Source organism: Prionailurus viverrinus, chromosome C2 (genome assembly GCF_022837055.1).
Source record: "Prionailurus viverrinus isolate Anna chromosome C2, UM_Priviv_1.0, whole genome shotgun sequence".
Taxonomy (NCBI): Eukaryota; Metazoa; Chordata; class Mammalia; order Carnivora; family Felidae; genus Prionailurus; species Prionailurus viverrinus.
The window spans coordinates 144,473,297-144,495,698 of NC_062569.1; the positions used below are offsets into that span (position 1 = coordinate 144,473,297).

The following is a 22,402-nucleotide window of genomic DNA, read 5'->3' on the forward strand; positions in this document are numbered from 1 at the left end:
AAGAGAGGCCCCTTCTAAACCAGGAATGGACACAAAAGCTTAGAGTCTGGGGAGAAGACACCAGGGCATCACATTGAAGCTACTAACTGTGGGAAAATGAAACAATGAAGGAATGAGTGTGTACATAGAACAGGGAAAATTAGTGCCATTTGGGATAGAGTGGGGAGAGGTCTTTTCGTTTGTGAATTTATTAAACTCATTGTTCTTTGTTAATTTAAGAATTCTTAGATGAGTATCAGATTTTTCTTCCAATATGTATTTGTTGAACACCTATTTTATGCCATGTATTGTTGTGGGCATTGAAGGACATAGCAATGAACAAAACAGACAAGAATTTCTTCCCTCGTGGAGCTTACATTCTAGTGATACAAACCTTCCATTGCCAAAGTGGTACCATCAGTGCCTTTAAAATTTATAAGGAATGGGATGAAAGGAGCAAAGTGGATGATAGAGAGATGGGGTATCTAAAAGGGAAAAAATAAATGGAAGAAAAAAGTGTGGATGAACAGTAGACTAAGTTCTGAGCCTGGCTTCATTCAGGAGCCAGTGCTGGTTGAGGGTGCCTGTCATGGACTATATTAGGACTGCTCATACCTCTGCTGTAGGCTCATCCTCTGTTATTCTTCTGTTGTTATGTCTGTGCACTTGACTGTGAACTCCTTCAGTGAGGGTATTCATTCTTATTGATCATTGTTCTTCCTATCACAGAACCACCCATGGCGATTACTAGTCAGTGAAACCCATTGCTCTTTTAAAAAATAATGACCCACAATTTTCTCCAGTGGCCAAGTCACTCCTGCATTAGTAGGCCCTGGAGAAGTACATTGATTTGTTTAACTTCTGGAGAAAACCAGGAGAAAAGCCTCAGGGAACTGATCTATTTATCTGAAGCCTTCTGTAAGCATTTATTGCCCGCCTGGTGAGACAGACGTAATGCAGGTGTGTTTCAGAGCTGGGCAATCTAGCTGCTGTGTGACCTTGGACAGGCTGATAACCTTTCTGAGCTTTGGTTCTCCAACTGTAAAGTACGTCATCTGGATATTGACACAATCAAATAAGAAGATGCACATGAAAATCTTGATCGTTTTAAGAGCTACACGAACATTAGTAACAAAGGACATTGAAAGGACTGCCCCAGTAATTTCTTCAAGCTTGCTCGGTTGTGAAAGAATTTGGATGGTGAGTGAAATATTTATTTATTTCATTTAGAGGCAGGTAAAGTATATCCATGAAAGAGAGGGGCAGTTGTGGAACACTAACATTTGGAAAGACTCTGGGATTGGCTGGGTGGTCCTATGCTTGATCCCTAAATACATTCTCCCAGTGGGAGGACATTGCCTACCTGGGCAGAATATGAATTTTACAGACAGATTTTTGTCCAGATCCTAGCTTTGCAATGTGCCAGCAGTGTGACCTTGGGTAAGTTCATTAACCCTGCTGTGCCTCAATGCCTCACCAGCAAAATGGAGATATAAGGGCTTTTCTGATAGTTAAATAAAATATCACCAGTGGGAATGTTAGGCCTCTTCTTTCCTTTTCTATTTCTTTACTTTGATTTATTGCCTAAATACAGCAGCTGGAAATTCATTTAGCTTGACAAATACTCTTTTTAGAAACGTAAGTTTTTGAGGAAGTTTCAAGGACTATCCCACATTCACACACCAGTGTGAACTATTTCAATGTCACTGTTTTCTTTCTATACTTAGTAAGAGTTAGTTGACTGGTGAAATAAGGAGACAGGTCTAGGTAAGTGAGAGTGTGGGGTAGTGTTTGTATTTGGAAGTATTTTAAGCCTATCTGTAATGAAGTTCCTAGAAGTAGGATTGGGATGTAGGACAGCACCTTTAATAACCATTCAGTCTTTCCACCATCAAGGCCAATGCCTGTCATAGAATGCATACAATGCATACAACATCTGTAAGTCATGGAATCTTCAGATTTCTTTGGTTGGCTCTAAAGCCAGGAAAGGGAGACAACTTTTTCCTTACCCTTTTTGCAACTTGTATTCATTCTCCCACTTTTTTGGGGGGAAAGACCCTTGTTTCTAGGAAACATAACTCATGCTAAATATACCTGGAGTCTGTTGGTTTTTATCCAAAGCTATGTTTTAGGTTGTGACCAATTGACTTCTAACTCAATGAAGGCAGTGTGTAAATTGGGCTCTGGCTATATACTTCTAATTAAAACTTGACTTAGGCACTGGGGAGAATGAAACCTAACTTTTAATTAAGTATTGGAAAGTGGAGACAATAACTGTTTGTAGCCAATATGTTAAGTAATGGGATGTGTGCTCTTTAATTTCTATTAACATCAAGTGTGTGTTTACAGGAACTATACTAATATTTGAAATTGGCAGCATTGAACAGCCTTATAATATCATTCTCTTTTAACCTATGAACTTGAAACTCTAGACAAATGCACACCACAGCTTAACGTCCAGCTCTGACTTCTTTTACCAGCCCTACCATAAGTGAGGAGGTCAGGTATCATTGCTACAGCATTTCTGATCAGCTGAATCCCAGAGTCCCATTCAATGTGAACTTTCTTCTACAAAATGAGAAATGGGAGAATATATTTTTCTACTGTCTGTGTAACAGAAGTTCTTTCAAATCTAGACTAAAAGAGTATCAAATTATGGTCAAGGTCAGGTTATTCCTGGGAGGTGGACAGTATAGCTTGAATGACTACAGCCTTCTGTTTTCAAATGATTTCATCAGCAAAACAGAAGTGTGTGTGTGTGTGTGTGTGTGTGTGTGTGTGTGTGTGTGTTTAAACCTAAATAGTCAACTGGCTTTATCTGTTAATTAAGTGGACAGATCAGCAAATGAATGTCTCTTTCTGAAGAAGCAAGATCTCATGAGTCATGCGTATTGGAGGGAGGGATACAGTTAACCAGATGCCTAGACATTTTGCATTTCAGTCTTGTTCTCTGACCTTGGAGGAGTGCCTCTAGGAAGCAGAACCTCAATTTTCAAACTGTAGAGCAAAAGCCGACAGCAGTAATTTAGCAGTGAGAAGCAGCATAGGGTTGGATCAATTATTTGTGGGGAGGAACACTCAAGAGCTAAATTGTCTGGTCCTGCCTTCTCTCATTTTGTAAACGGGCATGTGGGAGCAGCCATTTATTATCTCGGACAACCAAGGGAAGCTTCTAAGAATGAGTATCCAGATGACATTAAGCAGACCTTCTTTGAAAAAACGACACAACAAGGGCACCTGGGTGGCTCAGTTGGTTAAGTGACCGACTTCGGCTCAGGTCATGAGCTCGCGGTTTGTGTGTTTGAGCCCCACATCGGGCTCTGTGCTGACAGCTCAGAGTCTGAAGCCTGCCTCAGATTCTGTGTCTCCCTCTCTCTGCAAGTTCCCCACTTGTGCTCTGTCTCTCAAAAATAAACATTAAAAAAAAACACTTAAAAAAAAAAACCACTACACAACAAAAAAGTGTTTGGAGAGTGACAAGCATCCATTTTCCAAATACAGAGAGTGATTCACATAAAGTCAAAATCCAACAGTGAGGAGTGAAATATCAAGTACTTAGGAAAGAAAATAAAAGACTTGTCTGTTTCTTATATCATGAGACTCATGAACACACATTTTTGTGACAGACTTTGTAAAGGTTGCTACATCCTCTCTTGGAAAAAAATCCAGGCTGACAATTCTATACTCAATAGGGTCAGTGTGCAAAGAGTTTTTGGAATTTGAATGTGAGTCTTATTGGGACGGGACAGTAGGTCTTACAGACTAGTGCTCAGGCTACTGTAAATCGTTGATGAGCAGTCATAACACACAACAGCACACCACAGCATCTGCAACTTACAATGTGAGCAGTGATAGGTCAACAGGAAGGAAGAGACACCAAGGCATGGAGGTGCATCCCCAGGAAATGTGTTGGGGGGGTGATTGTGGCAGTTTAGTGACAAATGAAGGACATTCCCCTCCCCTGCAGGGAATTTCAGAGCTTGGATTCCATTCCCGAGGATATTTGGTTTGAATTAATTCAACACTGCATAAAGTGCCTGGAGTCTCAAGCTGGATTAGTGGAATAAGCTTCTTTCTGGGCACCAGTTAGGTTCATCTGTTTATTAGCAGGGAGGAAACGAGATTGCCTTCTCTATGGCTTTGGTCGCCTGATTCACTGAAGATTAAAACAAGGTTATTAAACCTACGTTTTTTTTAAACTTAAAAGGACATTTTTGAACTCATCTATGGAATACGACCAGGAGAGAGACTAGCTTTTGGACCACAGGGAGAAACTGTTTACACTTTCCATGACTTAACTGATAATTTGAAAGATAAAAGGGAACCTGACAAAACCAGCAAGTTGAACAACTTGAAGTAATTTCAGTTGCATCCGTCAATCGCTAGAGAGTTTAGCAATTAGACTGAGAGAGAGAGAATGGAAGACAGTGTCTGCCTATCTCTGGGACATTTTCCTGATCCAAATGTTTTTAATGCCTCACATTTGCTTATATAATAAATCTGTGCACATTCATTGACAATATGATCCTGTACAATAAACTATGAAATAGGAGGTGTTAGAATTTACAAGATAATCTCATTTCCCTTCCAACATCGCTAATGTTTTTGTCCTCTGAGAACCGTGGTTCTGAAACAAATTGCCAGGCAATATGCACTGACAAAGATCCTATGCAAAACAAAGATAGTTCATAAGAAAAGGGAATTTCTGAAAATGGCTTGTATTTTGTGATGGTGACATTGAAGGACATGTCTTAGCCTTCTGAGCCTTAGCCTATCTGATGAGTCCGATGGATCAAATCTATTGTTGTTTTCATGCCCCTTTGGGAAAATATTTTGTGATTTGAGAAGGAATATAAATGGGCCAGTGTCTACCTTTGTGGCAATAACCTGCTTTCAGTCCCAAACGGGGCTGATCCTGCCTGGGAGAAACGACAAATAATCTAAGGGGAAATATTTAATCCATCATTATTTAATCCATCTCAAGCCTGCTTTCAATTCATGGGTCACGTTGTTGAGAGACAACATATTTAATCGGCCTGTTCTCCCTTTATATACAGACAGACTATCGCCTCTAAACTGCATTTAGAGATCTACTGGTCTGGCAAAACTGGAAAGGTGAGGTTTTCCTCTGACACTCCCCACTCCCTCCCTCCAGATTTCCTGCCATTTTTGTCCGAGTACAAACCTTCTTCCACACTTTATATAAGTGTTTAGACACTTCGCCAGCAGCCTTGGTTTTCAGAGGGAAAAATAAAAATAGCACTTATTAAAATGGAGCATGGAACCCAGATGGTAGCACGGTGTGCGAATGCTCGGAGCGTCCCATTCCCCACCCACCGTTTGGAATCTTGCACGTTAATTCAACATAAAGCCTGAACACAGGTACAGTCAAGAGACGAACTAAGTACTTGGGTCCCACAGAAGTTACTTCCTTTTGGTAATGCAGCCTACTGTTCACTTTACCTGTCACACATCCCCAAAATGACTTAAAGTTCTTGTGAATATGCACAGCTCTGTGGAGTGAAAGTGTCTTCCTCATTCTTTAAGAAAGCCTGTTCAAGAAAGCCTTTAGGCAGAATCAGTCCACACACACACACACATGCACGCGCACACACACACACACACACACACACACGCTATTCCTAAGCAAGAAGAAAGCACTCTAAGCTTGATGACATGTTCTTTGATTATGGGCCTCCAGGCAGCAGAAACTTGAGTGGAAGTGAAAAAGTGAGCTTTTTCTAACAATTTTCTCTGTGGACCCTGCGAGAGGCCGACATGAAAAGATTGGGCATCTCCTCCCGTGGCTCCTGAGAGAGATGGGCTGGCTTCCCCATTGCCTTAAGGCCCAGTCAGCCTTCTCAGGAATGGAGCCCAAGTCACCTGAAGAAAGAAAAGTTATTGCAAACAATGAAGAGATAAGAAACAAATGGAGAAAACACTTTCATCTAATTTGATTTTCCCTTTGATGGAAAAACACCAGTGGAGTGTGCATAATATTGCAGTGTATAAATAGCTATGAAGGCGTAAGGATGGCTCCATCTCGTTCATCACACGTCAGAGCCAGAACGATGTTTCCTGAACAGCTTTTCTTTACCTCTCAGTTCTATGCATTAACAGAAGGAGCGGGGAGAGAGGCATGCACAGAGGAGCAGCCATTAGACGCGTTCAGTCCCTAAAAGTATTGTCTTTCCTTTTGTTCCCACAGTCCACGATGGAGGTGAGATGGCTCTGTCAGAGCAGGTTTAACGAACAGACCAGCAAATCTGAGTGAAGAGACCCCAGAGAGAGAGAGAGAGAGAGAGAGGTGGGGAGGGGGGAGGGACTGAGAGAGAAAGAGAGAAACAGAGAGCCAGAGATCCAGAGAGAGAGAGTCAGAGAGAGGTAGAGACAGGGAGAGGGCATTTTTGAAATGGGAACCTGTGTAGATAATGTGTACCCTCAAAGCTGCAAAGTAATTATTTCCCTCAAACATTTCCACACCAGTGGTCACCATCTATTACATTCAGCCTGATTAATGTTTGTTTGTTTTAATTAAGCTATTTGGGGATGGGGCATAGTCAGGACCTTAAAAAAATATGTGTCATTTCACAAAAGCAACAGAACAGAAATGGAAATCTCATCTCATTTTAAAAATCATCCCAAACATTTCAATTAAGTTAGTAACTGATGGTTCCCAAAGCCAGTCTTTTATAGGACACATATCTTGTGCACTACAGTAAAAAAAATGTTGGATCACAGAGTTTTGATTTCCAGATGATTGTTTTGGGGGTTTCAAAACATTTTTTTGTCTAGCATCCCAAAAGGCAAAATCTTCACAATATAAATGTTATTTAATTCTAGCACATAATTGTGGATAATAAAATTGGTATAATAAAATACACTGAGTAGAATTCTATTTTTTAATTATTATTTAACGAAATAGTTCATATTTTCATTACTTGAAATTAGCAAATATGGAGCTTGAAACCTTGAGAGATTAAGAATTACAACTAAAGTAATCCGAAAATCAAGGGGCACCTGCCTGGCTCGGTTGGAGGAGTGTGCAACTCTTGATCTTGGTATTGTGAGTTTGAGCCCCACATTGGGTATACAGATTACTTAAAAATAAAAACGATACTTAAAAATAAGATCAAATAATTCTAAGATCAGAACCCAGCATTAAAATGCATTTCGGGGGGCATATTTCCTCCTAGAATTAAGAATCCAGTAAGCCCTTTCTATCCTACTTTAGTCTGTCCCTCTGTCAACCAGTCTCAAAAGGGAGTGCAATTCAAATTCATTTCTGAGTAAAACCTGGATGCCATTCCATAGATGAATCGTTGACAAACTCCTTATTTTCCAAGTCTAAACTCAATTTCCTGAAACCTTTCAGAAGTGGGGCTAATGACACCCCACCCACAGGACCATAGGTATTAATACTGTAATCATGCCTGCTGCATAAACGAAGAAGTATATGAATGTTAGCATTGCTATTAATAACATACAATTTCAGAATCTAGCATGTCAACATCTACCAGCAGGGCAGGGAGAGAGAGTTCCAGAAAACTGGACATACATGAACATGTTAAGAGAAACATTTTATCATTCCCTACTTGTATGTGCAATTAAAATGCTTGAACAGTTTTCTTTATTTTATTCTTAAATTTATTATTGAGAAGGTTACCTTTTCAGTTCCTTCCTCTTTGAGACTAATAATATCCAGATCAAAATCCTTCCTCAAGCCATCGGTTTTATTGAAGGTGATACGCCCAGTCAGGCCATCCCACCGAGCCTATGGACAAAAGGAACGTGGCATTACTATTTCACACTTATCATAATCCTAACACCATCAAAACTGTAATACCTCAAATTCATCACAGTATCCAATTATTTGGTTTCATCGTGGTGTTAGAAAGCATTGCGTTGCTTCAGTGGCTCAATGGCAGAACACTTCCCTGTTTTATTAGCACTCATTTATTTTGGCAGTTCGAACACCTAACATCAGTCAAATCTGTGATAGTGACAATCTAAATGGGCAGTATGGAAGGAATGGCTGTAAAATAGTCTGCACATGGAGTAAACAAAGTCTGGGCAGCCGTAATATTGTCTTTCAAGGTCAAACCAAATCCCTTTTAAGGTACTTGTATATGGGGAAGTATCCCCACCCCCACTAATTTTCTCTGTGAAAAGGATATAATCCAGTGATGTGTTATCAGATTTTTAGGGTGTTTGAGATTTAGGCCTTCCACTGTCATTTGGCCATGACTTTAGTTTCCTGTAGCTGCTGTAGCAAATTATCACAAACCGGGTGGCTTAAAACAACAGAAATTTGTTCTCTCATAGTTCTGGAGGCCAGGAGCAGACATCCAAAGTCAGTAACTCTGAGCAAAATCAAAGCGTTCAACAGGGCCTTGCTCCCTCAAGGACACTCATGGGAGACTCTGCTCCTTGACTGTTCATGTTTCTGGTGGCTGCCAGCAACTTTGCCCTGTGGCTGTATTTCTCCAATCTCTGCCTCTGTGGTCACATTGCCTTCCTTTCTTGTGTGCAATCTCTCTCTACTTCTCTCTCTACTCTTTCTCTTGTAAGGGTACTTCTGATGGCATTTAAGGCCCATGTAGATAAACCGGGATACTCGCCCCATCTCAAAAATCCCTAACTTAATTGTATATGCAAAGTCTTTTTTTTTTTTTGCCAGAAAAGACAACATTTACACATTCTATGGATTAGGACATGGGTACCTTGAAAGGGGAGCCATTATTCAGCCTGCCACGTGTATCCACATCATTTTAGGAACTAGAAATCACAGCAGCCTGCTTTCATAGAACTCGCCCTGGACATCTTTGGTGATTTTTTCATTAAACAGAAAATAGTGGCCCTAGCTTCAGCCTCAATCTTTCGATGATTTTTGGCAATCTTGCCTAATTTGAGTTGACTTATAAATGAGGATCCGAGGAAACTCAGTCCTTTGTATCTCCCTAGCTGGTTCTGCTTTCTCCTGACTTTACCAAATTCACTGGACATTTGTGAAATGTGCAGAAAATCCTGAAAGTTACTGTGTTCACACCATGTGTACCTGTTGACTGTATTTACCCGTGTGGCCAATGCAGTGGGAAGAGTATGAGTTTATCACAGAGCTGGGTTTGAATCTCTGAAGTGTGACTTCACTTAACCTGAATCTGGGTTGTCTCAGATTTCAGCGTCTGGTTCGTGCAGGGTTTCTGCGAGATTTAAATGGCACTTCACACAATCTTAACTCACTGAGAGCACTGAAAAGTTAAACAATGATTCTTTTTTACAACTATCTCTCATTTTCCTTCTCACATTCCCCACAAGCTCTGAAGTTTGGCCTTTATTGCCTCACATGTCAGGACTCACATCTGTAGTCTTTTCTGGGATCTTCTGTTTTTCATTTTCCAAATCAACGGTAGGTTCATTACCCCAAGATACAACTTTCATTCTCATGCAATTTCCCCCAGCACATAAAACACATAACCATGTACTTCTTGCCACCTACAAATTAGTCTAAACCTTGACTTTATAAGATGTTCAGTTATCTGGTTAAACATTACCTCTGGATATGTCCATGAGGGTGTTTCCATTTACTGAATAAAGCAAATGCCCTCCCTACTGCGAGTGGGCATTATCTAATCCATTGAGGGCCTGAATAGAACAAAGAGGCAGAGGAAGGGAAAATGTGCTCTCTTTGTTTGACTGAGCTGAGACGTTGGTCTTCTGCCCTCAGACAAGGATTTAACACTATGGGCACTGCTGGTTCTCATCTTCTCTGTGCCAGAACCTATCTGAGAATATAGCACTTACCAGTTTACGGTTTAGTAGGAACAAGAACATGGATGTATGTCAATGAGGCACCATGAGTGGTGAGGATAAAGGTTTGCACGCAGTATTTGAAGAAAGGAGTATGGAGCAGAAGTACTTGTCCCAAATGCCTGGAAAGAAAGACTCAGAAAAGGACTCTGGCAGGAAGAATGCCTAAGCTCTCAAAGGATGAGAAGCTGGCCAGGCAAAGATTCACAGTCTGAGTAAAAAGCATATACAGGGTAAATCCTGTCTGCCATGGATCCATAATGCAAGGTAAGGAATGATAAGAAATGGGTCTAGGAAGGCAGGTAGACACTTGATCATAAAGGTGTTATGGATCATATTAGTTTGCTTGGACTTTGTAGACACATGGGAATCATCAGAGTGGATTTTTTATTAAACTTTTTCTTTTCATTGTTTATTTTTGAGAGAGAGAGAGAGAGAGAACAAGAAGGGGAGGGGCAGAGAGAGAGGGAGACAGAATCTGAAGCAGACTCCAGGCTCTGAGCTGTCAGCACAGAGCCTGATGCAGGGCTCGAACCTACGAACCATGGGATCATGACCTGAACCAAAGTTGGATGCTTAACCAGCTAGGCTACCCAGGCACCCCAATCATCAGAGTGTTTTAATTCTAGGAATGTCATGGGCAGATGTGCACTCCAGAGAGATCATTTTAGCAGAACTAGGGAAGAATGACTCAAAGATCAAGACTGTAAGCAGGGGATTGGTTAGAAGGTCGTTCTCACAGAACAAAATGAAACATATTCACATGCCCATCTGTGAACCTAGGGACAGCACAATCCCTTCATCTCCCTGTCCCACCAACTTGCACACCATGAAGTGTTAATGGAAATAGTTCCACAGCAGGGTGGCCAGTTTCAGGAATAAAACATTGCCATCAAAGTTCTTATAGAAAGAATAGTGAATGGAATCAATTTAAGTATCAGGAACTAACACAATAAACCCAAACATACTTTCTGGCTACCATGCAGATGGCATGTTAGTCATGACAGAAGTAAACATTTTTTCACATGATAATGCTGGCAGTTGAATCAAATTCATGTCAGGAAATGATATGTGGACACAAGAAACCTTCAGCTCTCATCTAAGCCTACTATAGGGCCAAGCTAGATGTGAGTTACTCAAGTGCCGCAACACAGAAGAAATTCTTCAGATTCTTGAACTTCGCCTCAAGAGTTTATTGCTAAGGAAGGCTATAATGCCAAACACTGGCACCAGCTTTAGAAAAGAGATGGCATTTTCCATACTTTGACTATTGTTGACAGTGTTTCTATAAACACTAGGGTGCTTCTGGCCCTTTGAATCAGCATTTTTGTATCCTTTGGATAAATACCTAGTAGTAAAATTACTGGGTTGACTGATGAATGGATAAAGAAGATGTAGTATGTATGTGTGTATGTATGTGTATATGTGTGTATATATGTATACACACACACATAGTGGAATATTACTTCATCCAAAAAAGGATGAAATCTTGCCATTTGCAACAATGTGGATGGAACTGGAGTGTATTACAGTAAGTGAAATAAGTCAGTCAGAGAAAGACAAATATCATATGATTTCACTCATATGTGGAATTTAAGAAACAAAACAGAAGAACATAGGGGAAGGGAAGGAAAACTAAGATAAAAAATAAGGGGGAGGCAAGCCTTAAGAGTCTCTTAAATACAGAGAGCACATTGAGGGTCGCTAGAGGGGAGGTGAATAGGGGAATGGGCTAAATGGGTGGTGGGCATTAAGAAGGGCACTTTTGGGGATGAGCATTGGGTGTTATATGTAAGTGATGAATCACTAAGTTCTACTCCTGAGACTAATACTACATATATGTTTAGTAGCTTGAATTTAGATAGATAGATAGATAGATAGATAGATAAACAAATAGTGTATTTTTACAATTGATAGTAACGCGTGTTGTTACACTTGCTGAGATACTGGTAGTCACCTTCTCTGCCCTGGGACAAGAAAAGTTGGTATCGAATGCAAGTCTGGAGCATCGTCCTGTGTATGTTTAGGTACACCTCCTGGCACTGTAATCTCGTCGTCCTCCCCACCGTATTCCAATCCTACTTTTTGTACTCTGGTCACTTTCTATTTTGCACGTCAAAGGCTGCTTCCGTGGACTGGTGTGTTAAATGAGAGTCACTAAAGAAGCTACAGCATTAGAGTCCTAGCATCTGCCTGCGAGTGGAAGACAATTTGTTGGAAACTTCAGTTGGGTAGAAATCCCTACTACTGTGGTTGGACTCAATCAGTGTGCGGGCCCCTTCTTCATGCTTCTCAAAATGTGCAGTTTTAACCTCTTCCTGATCTGTGTGGAAGGAGGTAGTTTTCTTCATTAAAGTTCTACAGAATTTTCCGAAAGGTTTTTCCTACAGGCAACTTTTCCTTCTTGGGGGTCATGCTGTGAGTCAATTCAATACATTGTCCAGAGTTTACCGAGCTCTCTGAAAATGTGCAGAATTGGTAGCATTTATCTCTTGATGTAGCATACAGCTCATAGCAGGGTCTTAAAATCCAGTTCAGAAATCCAATTTCATTTCCACTAAGTGTGTCTATTGTGTCCCTTTGTTTGGATTCTCTTGTGTTAGTTTTATTCTTGAATTTAGTGTTCCAGTCGCTGGTGCGGTGTAATTCCCGCTTCTCGCTTCTCCTCCCTGCTCATCCAAGTGGCAAAAAAGTTCATTTTTCATGCTCTAACAATGCTTCCTTCCCTGCCTCAAATATCTACAAAGACTCCCTGCCTGGGTTCTTTACTGAACTGAAATATCTTTTGACCTTCAAAGTCAAGCTTCTCATTCTTGACACAGTTGCCTGTGTCTTCCTGCCTCCCATCCCTAGATGAGCATTTCTGTACAAGTTCTTTGTTTTGTTTTTCAAAGTAATTGTTGATAAGCATTTATTAATCACCAATGCATTATTGATTAGGGTGAATAGACAATGACTAACTCCTGGATACGAGGAATAAGATCCATAAGGAATCCATTTTCTGGAGCAAGGCTGAAGCATATACAATTTGGATAATGATATATAATTATATTAGTCATAATTACAATTTGCTTGCCTTATGGAGAAGTATTTGCACAAGGAACAATTATCGTATGCTTAACTGAAAACACTACTTAAACTATTGTCCCTATTTTAGGAAATAGCTTTAATTTCCACCCTGCATTAGACCTCTTGACAACAGTTGTCTAATAGCAAGTGAATCAAATGGTGTGACTTTCTTTTCTCTTATCAGACACATTATCTGCTGGCCAAGAGACAGAAATTAAGAGCTTAGAGAAGAAAAACAAAAGTTGTCATTAACGTCTTACTGTATGCTTTTTCTCAAGATGATATTTTTTGTCCAAATAAAATATATATATTTTAGTTTTGAGGAAGGAAGTGACTAGTATCTAACTCTAGGCTCTTGTAATAGTCAACTTTTAACTTCATTCTGGTAAAATGATTGCTTGTATTCCTTTTTTTTTTTCCTAAAGGGGACTTAAATATATAAAAGCACATAAAACCTCCTTTCTTAGAATTTTCCCTGACACAGCCCTTCTTGCTTGCCATAGGGAATAAATTCTTTCTTATTGAAAGAGACTTCCTTTTTGAGAGCAGGAGAGAATGTGCTTTTCTAGTAGATGTGATCTTTTAAGGGCAATAGTTTCTAGCATTTTCATTTATGTATTAGGAATTATGCTTTCTTGTAAGAATATTGTAAATAAAGGTTCGTGGCGAACCCAAAGGTTAGCTTCCTTTGGAATTAGATTAAGATGAGAGAAAGAAATTGTTAAATGACTATTCTATATGTTGTTAAAACTTGTCAAAATTTAAAAATAAAGGAAAAAGTGAAAAATACTGTATGGCCGGTGTTTGTGACAGTGGCCATCATCTAAGAGTTTCATCCACAGATGACCTGATTCTCTAGGGATATGTGTCTCAAATTGTCAGTTGTTTAGGCCCTAGACTCTATAAAATGTAAATGATTTCTGTCTAAAAGAAAAGACAACCTCCAAATTATAATTTTATTGCCCTGGTACATTAACCATTTTTTATTTCCAGGTGGCCCCCACAATTAATTTTCCTCTACATTTCCTTGAAATGAGCTTTGCCATCTTGCCAACTCCCTCAAAGTGAAATGTGTCTTCAACACATACTCACCTTATATTTGTATAGTCACATCTGTAACTATTTTAAAATTGTAGTTTGACATTTCGGAGATGGTCCTACCAAGATGCTCAAATACACTCACCTGCCAGAACCAACCTTATGAATCATTTAATCTCAGAAACTTCCTATTTTTTCCAAGTCCTGGAGCAAATTCCAAGGACTAATGGAATTTGCCTTTGCTGAATCTTTGTTTTTGTTGTTCTTCTCTCTTCCTTTGATTTTATATTTTGATACTGATTTTTGCCCAAGTCTCTCGGTCTGTGAGTATCTTGCTTAACTCATAGTTTGCGGTATTTCTCTTTTTAAACTGGGTGCAAGGACGAGTAGATCTGTGTCTGGTCTCTGACCACTTGGCAATAGTCAAAGGAACATTTTGTGTCTCAGAAGACCTTGGTTTTGGCCATGACCAAGTCTAAGGACCTGTGGTTATTTGAATACTAGACTAGTCTCAAGAACATGTGAATCTGATTTGAACATGGCCACTAAGTCATTTTCCACTGGTGGCAACATTGAATGGGAATCTGACATTTTGTTCTGAATACATGGTGGCCTGATATAAAAAGGAAAAGAATCTAATTCTGTCTGTAGTATGAAAGATGAATAGAAATCTGATTTGTTAGCCTTTTTCTTTTGTCTGAGCAAGAATATATCTCAGGTCCACTGGAAAGAAGAAATACCCCTTCAGTTCCGTGCCCAACATATTTTGTATTCTACCTTTACTTTCAACTCATGGCTGAGATTGTGGAAGTGAGGCTACAACTCTCAGTGACTATCTCTTATGTCTGAAAATGAGAAAAGGCTCTTTACCTCATTGTGTGAGTATGAAATTTATTCTCACTTTCAGAAAATATTAATAAATTAGATTATAAACCTTCCGAATAAAAGGATCTCTTTCTTTGGTTACCTCTTTGATTGCCTATGTTAATATATCCAGGATTTCAGTTATATAGAGAAACTAAAGTTTTACTACATTTTCTGTTCTACCCTTAAAAAAATGCTGGCTTAGAAGCATTCTTAGGTAGAAACTCAAGTTCATATAATCAAAGTGCATCTTTGACCTCAATATTTTTTCCCCAATTTTATCAGTATTGAGTTATAGTTTAAGCCCACCTCTTTTTACCAATTTATTTTTTGTTTCTTGACAAAAGAAGAGGCTAGTTAATCTGAATTTCTTTAACTAAACTGGTTTGCTAATTAGATAAGCTAGGACTGCTACATAATGCTTAAAATAAAGAAGATGTAAAATTATGTATGTAATTATGAATAAGATTCTGAAAAAATTTTTACAACAGTAATTATGCTGTGTAATGTATCAGTTTAAACATAATTTCCAAGTTCCTTATTGAGTTTAAGACCTTAAGCTAGTGATAAATCAAGTTAATTTATGGATAATCTTTGAATTATTATTGAACTAATAATAATCTTAATAATACTTGAATTCTTGAGATGGTTTCTCAATAAGAGATAGTACAGATGCATTGGTCACTGTATATGTGTGTGTACATACGTACATGTGTATCTCTATATATCTTATTATTTTTACATGTTATAGAGAAGCTGTCCTTTGGGTCATGGTAATGAACATGCTTATTTTTGTTACTTTGAAAAAGGTGTTCGAAGGCTGTATGCGGCTCTATGGGGCTGCATATTTGTTTACAAGGTAAAGAGAAAAAAATATGCTAAATTATGAAAAAGTATAGCGAACAAAAAAAAACATATGTGTGTATAGTATTTGAGGGAACTGACTTCTGTTCACCTTGATGCAGACATGATAAGTCTGAATAAAAGCAAAGATGTGTGTTAAAATTTTGGCAAAATTTGCTCAGCTTTGGTGGCTTTATTAATAAGATATATATTTTAAGTTTGTGAATCCTTTTATGTCAAATGCTTGTATGAATGTAAAACTGGTGGGTTTTGTTTTTAAAAAACATGACAGTTGGTCTTGGAGTACTTAGTCTTCTCTTAAGAAGATTTAAAGTTTATAATTTTCCTTCTATGTAATATGATAAAATAGACTTTCATTGTCAACATCAACAAGTGATGTCTACTTTCTCCTCCTAATTATCTGAAGTTTTTGGTATAAGCTATGGATTGGAAAATGGGCCTTTGTCAAAGAATGACAGTCTCAGAGCCTCACAGAAAAATGGTGCTAGATATACCTACCTATTGGTACTTTAAGAAATAGAGTCATGGGTACAGACTTTGGAGTTTAAAGTGACATCACTTAGACAACTGTAACCATACCAGAGCTGGTTTGCTATGTGCAGAGCTGGATGCGGGGCTCAGTCCCTTGAACTGTGAGATCATGATCTTAGCCCAAATCAAGAGTCAGATGCTTAAACTACTGAGCCACCTAGGTGCCCTGCTAATGTGGTTTTAAATGTTCTGTTAAGGGAGTGAAGATATCCTTTCTTTATCTTCAAACTTCAAAATAGTAGGCTAAAAATGATACATTCTTTTTCTTTTTCTTTTTATTGTAGAAAGAAAGAGAGAGTGTACAGGAGCAGGGGTGGGAGGGGCAGAGGGAAAGAGAGAGAATCTTAAGTAGTCTCCACGTTCAGCTCAAAGCCCGATGTGGGGCTCCATCCCACGACACTGGGATTGTGACCTGAGCCAAAATTAAAAGTTGGACTCTCAACTGACTGAGCCACCTAGGCACCCCAATAAATGATGCATTCTTTATATGATATATTATTCTCTCTGAAGCCCTAGAATCCAGTAACAACTCACTAAATGTTATGGCAATGTGGTAATTTGCATAAAACCAACAAATATATATCTTCCGTTTTATCAGGATAGAGTTTGACAGATTGGTTGTTTAAATGAGGTCATGCCAGAATTATTATATTTGACAATAAACCTCATTTAGTCAGGTGTAGCAAACCCACCGTTACTGAACAAATGCTATCCTTCATCTGTAGACCCAAGATCCAGAAAACTCTCTCAGGAAACTGATTTGTTATTTGTTCTGTGGCTTATGGAATCTCAGACTTATAGGTGATAAGGAAAGTCATTTCCTGATAGATCAGGAAATCTACCAGATGTGGGGCACCTCAAAGAGAAATTCACCAAAATACATAAATGTATTACAGGAATGCTGTGCAGATGAATTTCTTGGCTTTACTTTCTTACCCATGTGTGGTAGGGTGAATAACATCCCACTGCCTCCAAGGGTCAATGTCCCAATCCCCATAGTTTAAAATATACAAAGGAGAATTTATTTTGTAGATGTGATCGAGTTATAGTTATTAAAATGGGAGATCATACTAAATTATGTGGGTGAGCCCAATGTAATCACAAAGGTCTTCATAAGAGGATCCCAGTAGAAGTCAGACAGGCAGATGCAGAGGAGCAGAGAGAAAGAGACTTAAAAATGCAAAGCCCTTGCTGGTTTTGAAAATAGAGCCAAGGGTCCACAAGGCAAGGATTATTGGAGGCCTCCAGAAACTGGAAAAAACTGTTTCTGATTTTCCTATAGAGATTCCAGAAGGAACCAGTCCTTTCAACACCTTGACTTTAGCCCACTGAGATCACATCAGGCTTATGACTTCAGAATGGTAAGAGAATAGATTTGTGTTGTTTTAAACCACCAAATTTGTGGTGGTTTATTTAAGCGGCAATCGGAAACGAATATACCTTACAATAAAAGAGCCCATAAGAGCAACAAAAACGTGTCTGGAACAAAAACAAGCTTTTGAAAATGCAATCAGAGATTCCTTTAGACATTTCCATATAGAAGTTAATTTTCTGGCCTCAGTAGTTGCTTTAAAACAGTAGCTCTGAATCTGTTGGCCATGTTCAAGGGGCTTGTGTGGTTGATTAACAACTTATTACACCCATGAAAACTAATCAGGTCCAAACACAATGACACAGACTTTTTGTAATATGAACCATCTCTGAAGATAATTTATTATACAAGAGGGGACTTCTAAACAAATTATCTGAAACTTTGAAATAAAGCAAAAGGATGACTCCATGTCCCTTAAGGTCCTATGGAACATTGTCTAACAGGCCCACCCATGGATGATTTAATTCTCCAGGCAATTGTACTTCTGCTTGTTTTACTATGTTCTATTGTTTAGGGTCAAGACTATGAAATTATATGTTAACCTGTAGATGTTTGTCCAATAGAGATGCAAATAATTCATGTCTGCTACAAAGGATAAGCTTAAAGGTTATGGTTTTACTGCTCTGTAGGGCTATAGTCTTGTCTGAGCCAGTCTCTCCCAGCCAATTCTTCTACCAAGCTTTACCATCCTGCCAGTTCCATTGGGATGGTAAGTGTATTTTTGGCACATCCTTACTTTGTATTTGCATGAGAGTCATGTTGATAACTTTATAAAGTTACACATTGACAAATGCTAAGTGCTACTGATATATTATTTCATTTGAGTCTTACAGCAGCTACATAAGGTAAGAAGAATTGTCCCCACTTTAATGAAGAGAAGAGGCCCTACAGTTAGTAAAACGTACTGGAAAGATCCATAACTGATTCTGCCTCATATTCTCTCTCCTTTGCCACACTGCATTCCCATGGATAAGGTCATGGGAAAGAAAATGAAGAGGTGTGGGCCAATTTCTCCTAATTTAAATCCTGACACTGGACTTTGCATGAGTCATGAGGAATGAACATTCTCAAGCCAAGACATAAAAAAATAAAAAGGAAAGATAAATGAACATTTAAAATCGGCATTAAAATCTTGACTTGCCACTAACTCAGTGGCATGTGTGAAGCCTGGGTTGCCCAAATCGACCCAACTCAGATCTGCTGGGTTCAGTTAGAAAGCCAAAACCCTGCAACTTGGCCTTTAGTATGCTGCCTGTCGGTTTCCTCATGTAGCACAGAACAGCCTCTCCTAAAGATCAATATCAGGTGGCTGGAAAGTGCCGTTATCATGACGAAAAACAGAAGAAGCTGTCGCCATTTATATGCAGTTACCTGATTAGAGGGCCCCAGGCAACTGGAATCTACACACAGTATTCCAATGGCTGTCAGCGTACAGAGCAAGGGACCATCTAGAAAGTGTTGAACTCTTGGTATTATGCTAGTTTGGTTGAAATGCCTTTAATTTTCCCACCACCACTTCCCTTTATTGCCCTACAGAACCCTATTCTACCTGCTGATCAGCTGATTAAATGGGTCCCAGGATGGTCCTACTTTCTAGGGTTTTCATTTTGGATTTACTTGTGTGTGGCTATTCATTGACTTTTTACCATAAATGTTGATGATTTCGCTGACTTAAAATTTAACTGTAAGACTGAGGAGCATGTTTAAAGTCTTTTATCTCCAATCACAACAAGTCTCCTCCCTTGGAGCCTTCCTCCTGGATTCCCCCCAGAAACCTTTATCTTCAATACATTGTTTTTCTCATTTTTCATCAAGCTAACAATACCTCCTTTTCTGTTATTCTGAGAGGTCACCAATGCCTTGACTTTTATATGGCACATCACATGGCAATGTGACAGAAGCAGTTTGTAGTTCAGAAGGCTGTATGGACAATGCACAGTTTTCAAGATCCTTTAATCAAATCATAAACTGATGTGCTTTTATGAGCTTAGCTGAAAAACATCACAAATTGCATTTAAAAACAACAAAATGATAATACTGCTAATAAACTCTTAATTGGTTTTCACATACTGTTCACAAACAAATTTTAGCCATAAACCCAGCATTGTGGACAAGATGCTTTCTGACATAACGGTAGTTTTACTTGTTGCCAAGTTTTAACTTGGTGTACCAGGAAGATCTTGACTTTGGAATCAAATGACATAGGTTTGAATCCTGGCTCTATCTTTGATTAGCCGGGTGACTCTGGGCAAGTTACTTAAGTTCTGCAAACTCCATTTGCAAAAATCAATACTGTCTTTACCTAGTTGTTGTAAAGATTAAAAGAGATAACGCTTCGGGGCATCTACTCTCAGGTGGAAGGTCAATAAAAATCCAGTTCTTTTATTATCTTGACCTAGTGAGGAATTCCTTAACTGTCCCTCACAGATACATGATTGCATATAGACCATTTTGCAATGAACCTCACTCCATCTCAGAGGCTTTCTTTTGTTCAAAAGAAAACCACAGGCCCAAAATTCTGTGACTTGGGCCAGGCCGAGTCACCAAACCGGTCCTTAATATCTTACGTAATTGTAGTTTCAACCTTGCCTAGGAATATAAACCTTAAACTGGCAGTCAGGAGTTTTCTGATGGGTGCCAATGAGTTTGTAAAAGGAGCTCTCTCCATCCCCACAAAGAAAGATGAGGCAATCCCTCCCCCGCCACCCCCCACCACATAGAAAGTGACCTTGTCTGGAACAGTTCTTTCTTTTCTTTTGTTTAAAACTTTCTCCAACCCCCCCCCCCCCCTATAAAAATTTCCATTTTATGTAACTCTTTAGAGCGCCTCTCTACTTGCTGGATGGGATGCGGCCTGATTCACAAATCATTTAATAAAACCAAGTAAATCTTTAAATTTACTCTGTTGAATGTTGTATTTTAACACTTTATGCTGCCTTGTCAGAAAAAAAACCAAACTGCCTCCCTACATCATCAATTATATTAATGTAGTGGCTCTCAAATTGTAATGAGCACAGAATCATCTGGTTACATGTTTGAGGTGGGAACCAGGGATCTACATTTTTTTTTTTACAAGCACTGCACTTGCTTTTGATGAAGATGGTCCTCAAACTATAATTTCAGAATTATTCAAATAGGGCTCAAAGCTTGTCCACTCCATAGACTCTATATTGCCTATGTTTGCTGAACAACCTTACCAAGCTTTCAAGCATGGAGTCTGATTCCAGTTCAGAAGGAGTTCAAACTTGGATGATTAAGGTCTCTCTGTCTCTTTTTTCATGGAGTATATAATTTAAAAGTTAATGGTGGGGTGGCTGGGTGGCTCAATCAGTTGAGCGTCCGACTCTTGACTTTGGCTCAGGTCATGATCCCAAGGTCATGGGATCGAGCCCTGGATGAGGCTCTGCACTGAGCACAGAGCCTGCTTAAGATTCTCTCTCTCTCCTTCTGCCCCTCCCCCACTTGAACTCTCTCTCTGTCTCTCTAAAATAACATTTAAAAAAATTAAATGAGTAAATGATAATAGTTTCACATAATTGGGAAAAGTGAGCCATGGATGTATGATTAGTGTAGTCTTTAGGAGAAAATGGAGATTGAAATCATAGAAGGTAAGCAGGGTTTGAAAAACCGTGTACTCTTATGGCTCTCAGTGTAGCACTGCTCCAGTGAAACACTGTCATCATGTGATTAGGCATATAGTGATTGGATGTTATACTCCTACATTCTAGGAAATTTTTAGAAATAATACAGACCCCTCTGAGAGAATGCTTTTTGGTATCTTGTGAGCAAAAGAGATCTACTGAATCTCTTCAAAGTCTGTTCTTGCCCTGAAAAAATGGATTTGTTCCCAAAGATCCTGGTTGCTAGAATTATTCTTGGGGTCACACTGACCTCAGAGGTCCTCTTTTGGGATATATCCCTAGCATGGTCCTAGACCACGTTTCGGGGGGGGGGGTGTTGTTTGTTTGTTGTTTCTGTTTTGTTTTTTGCTAGTGTTTCCTCAGTGGAACATTATTCTGGTGATAGATGAGATTTCATGGCATGACCATAATAGTCCAAAGCTCACACAGCAGTGTGGATCTGAATGAGGCCTGGAAGTTTCAGAGATATACTCAGAGTCTGGGGACCCCTTCTTGCTGACAGTCCTGGAAACATTTACACTGATCTTCAGGTATTTTCCACTACTCCTCCACAGCAACAATCAGAGCAGTTATAACATGTACTGTGGTGTTTCAGATTCCTCGTTAGAGCACTTCCTTGGAGTACTATTTCCAATCACCTAGAGAATAAAAATCCACCTTTCTAAACATACTATTTATGGCTGTTCCCTACTGACCTTTCCGCCCCATCTGGCCCTTGAAGAGGAGCAGCATTTGTCACCCCAAAATATGTCTCTCGGGCATAAGGATTTTAGGCTGATTATTTTTTTTTTTTTAAAACGACAGTTTCAGAGCAGCTCTGAAAACCAAATAGAAGTTATCCTTTTGTGAGAACAATTTAGAAGGGAAATCTCCAAATTGTAAGGGTGTCTCCTTCTCTGTACCAGGAAGAAGAGAATAACTAAATCTATAGAAACTTAACAATGAAGCAGACATGCTTTTAAATCTGCATAACAACCATGCCCTTGTTTACTGTGCTTTGCTGGAAAAGCTGGCTCCTTCCTCTGCTCCACAGTTTCTCAGCTTTTCTGGGCATTTCCCATGTATACAAGAGGTATACATGTTATTAAACTTTTGTTTGTTTTTCTCCTGTTAACCCCTGTTTTTTACTACAGGGGCATCCCAATCAAGAACCTAGAGGGGTAGAGGGAAATTATTTTTCCTCCCGATGGCTGTACATGAACCTTGTCTTTCAACTATGTGCATGCCTCCTCAG

The 22,402-nt window shown here is 39.2% G+C and overlaps 1 protein-coding gene across 8 annotated transcripts in view; it reads right to left on the minus strand.

Moving 5' to 3' along the window:
- The window catches only part of GRIK1 (glutamate ionotropic receptor kainate type subunit 1), a 369,304-nt gene that overhangs the window by 49,879 nt on the left and 297,023 nt on the right, over positions 1-22,402 (minus strand). For 4 of the 8 annotated variants that reach the window (XM_047875419.1, XM_047875417.1, XM_047875422.1 and 1 more), the window contains 2 exons: positions 7,646-7,753; positions 5,165-5,209 (listed from right to left, as the gene is read on the minus strand). In XM_047875419.1, coding sequence (XP_047731375.1) covers positions 5,165-5,209; positions 7,646-7,753 — 153 coding nt within the window. The remainder of the gene's footprint in view (positions 1-5,164; positions 5,210-7,645; positions 7,754-22,402) is intronic. The other 4 variants (XM_047875424.1, XM_047875423.1, XM_047875420.1 and 1 more) reach the window with 1 other exon arrangement.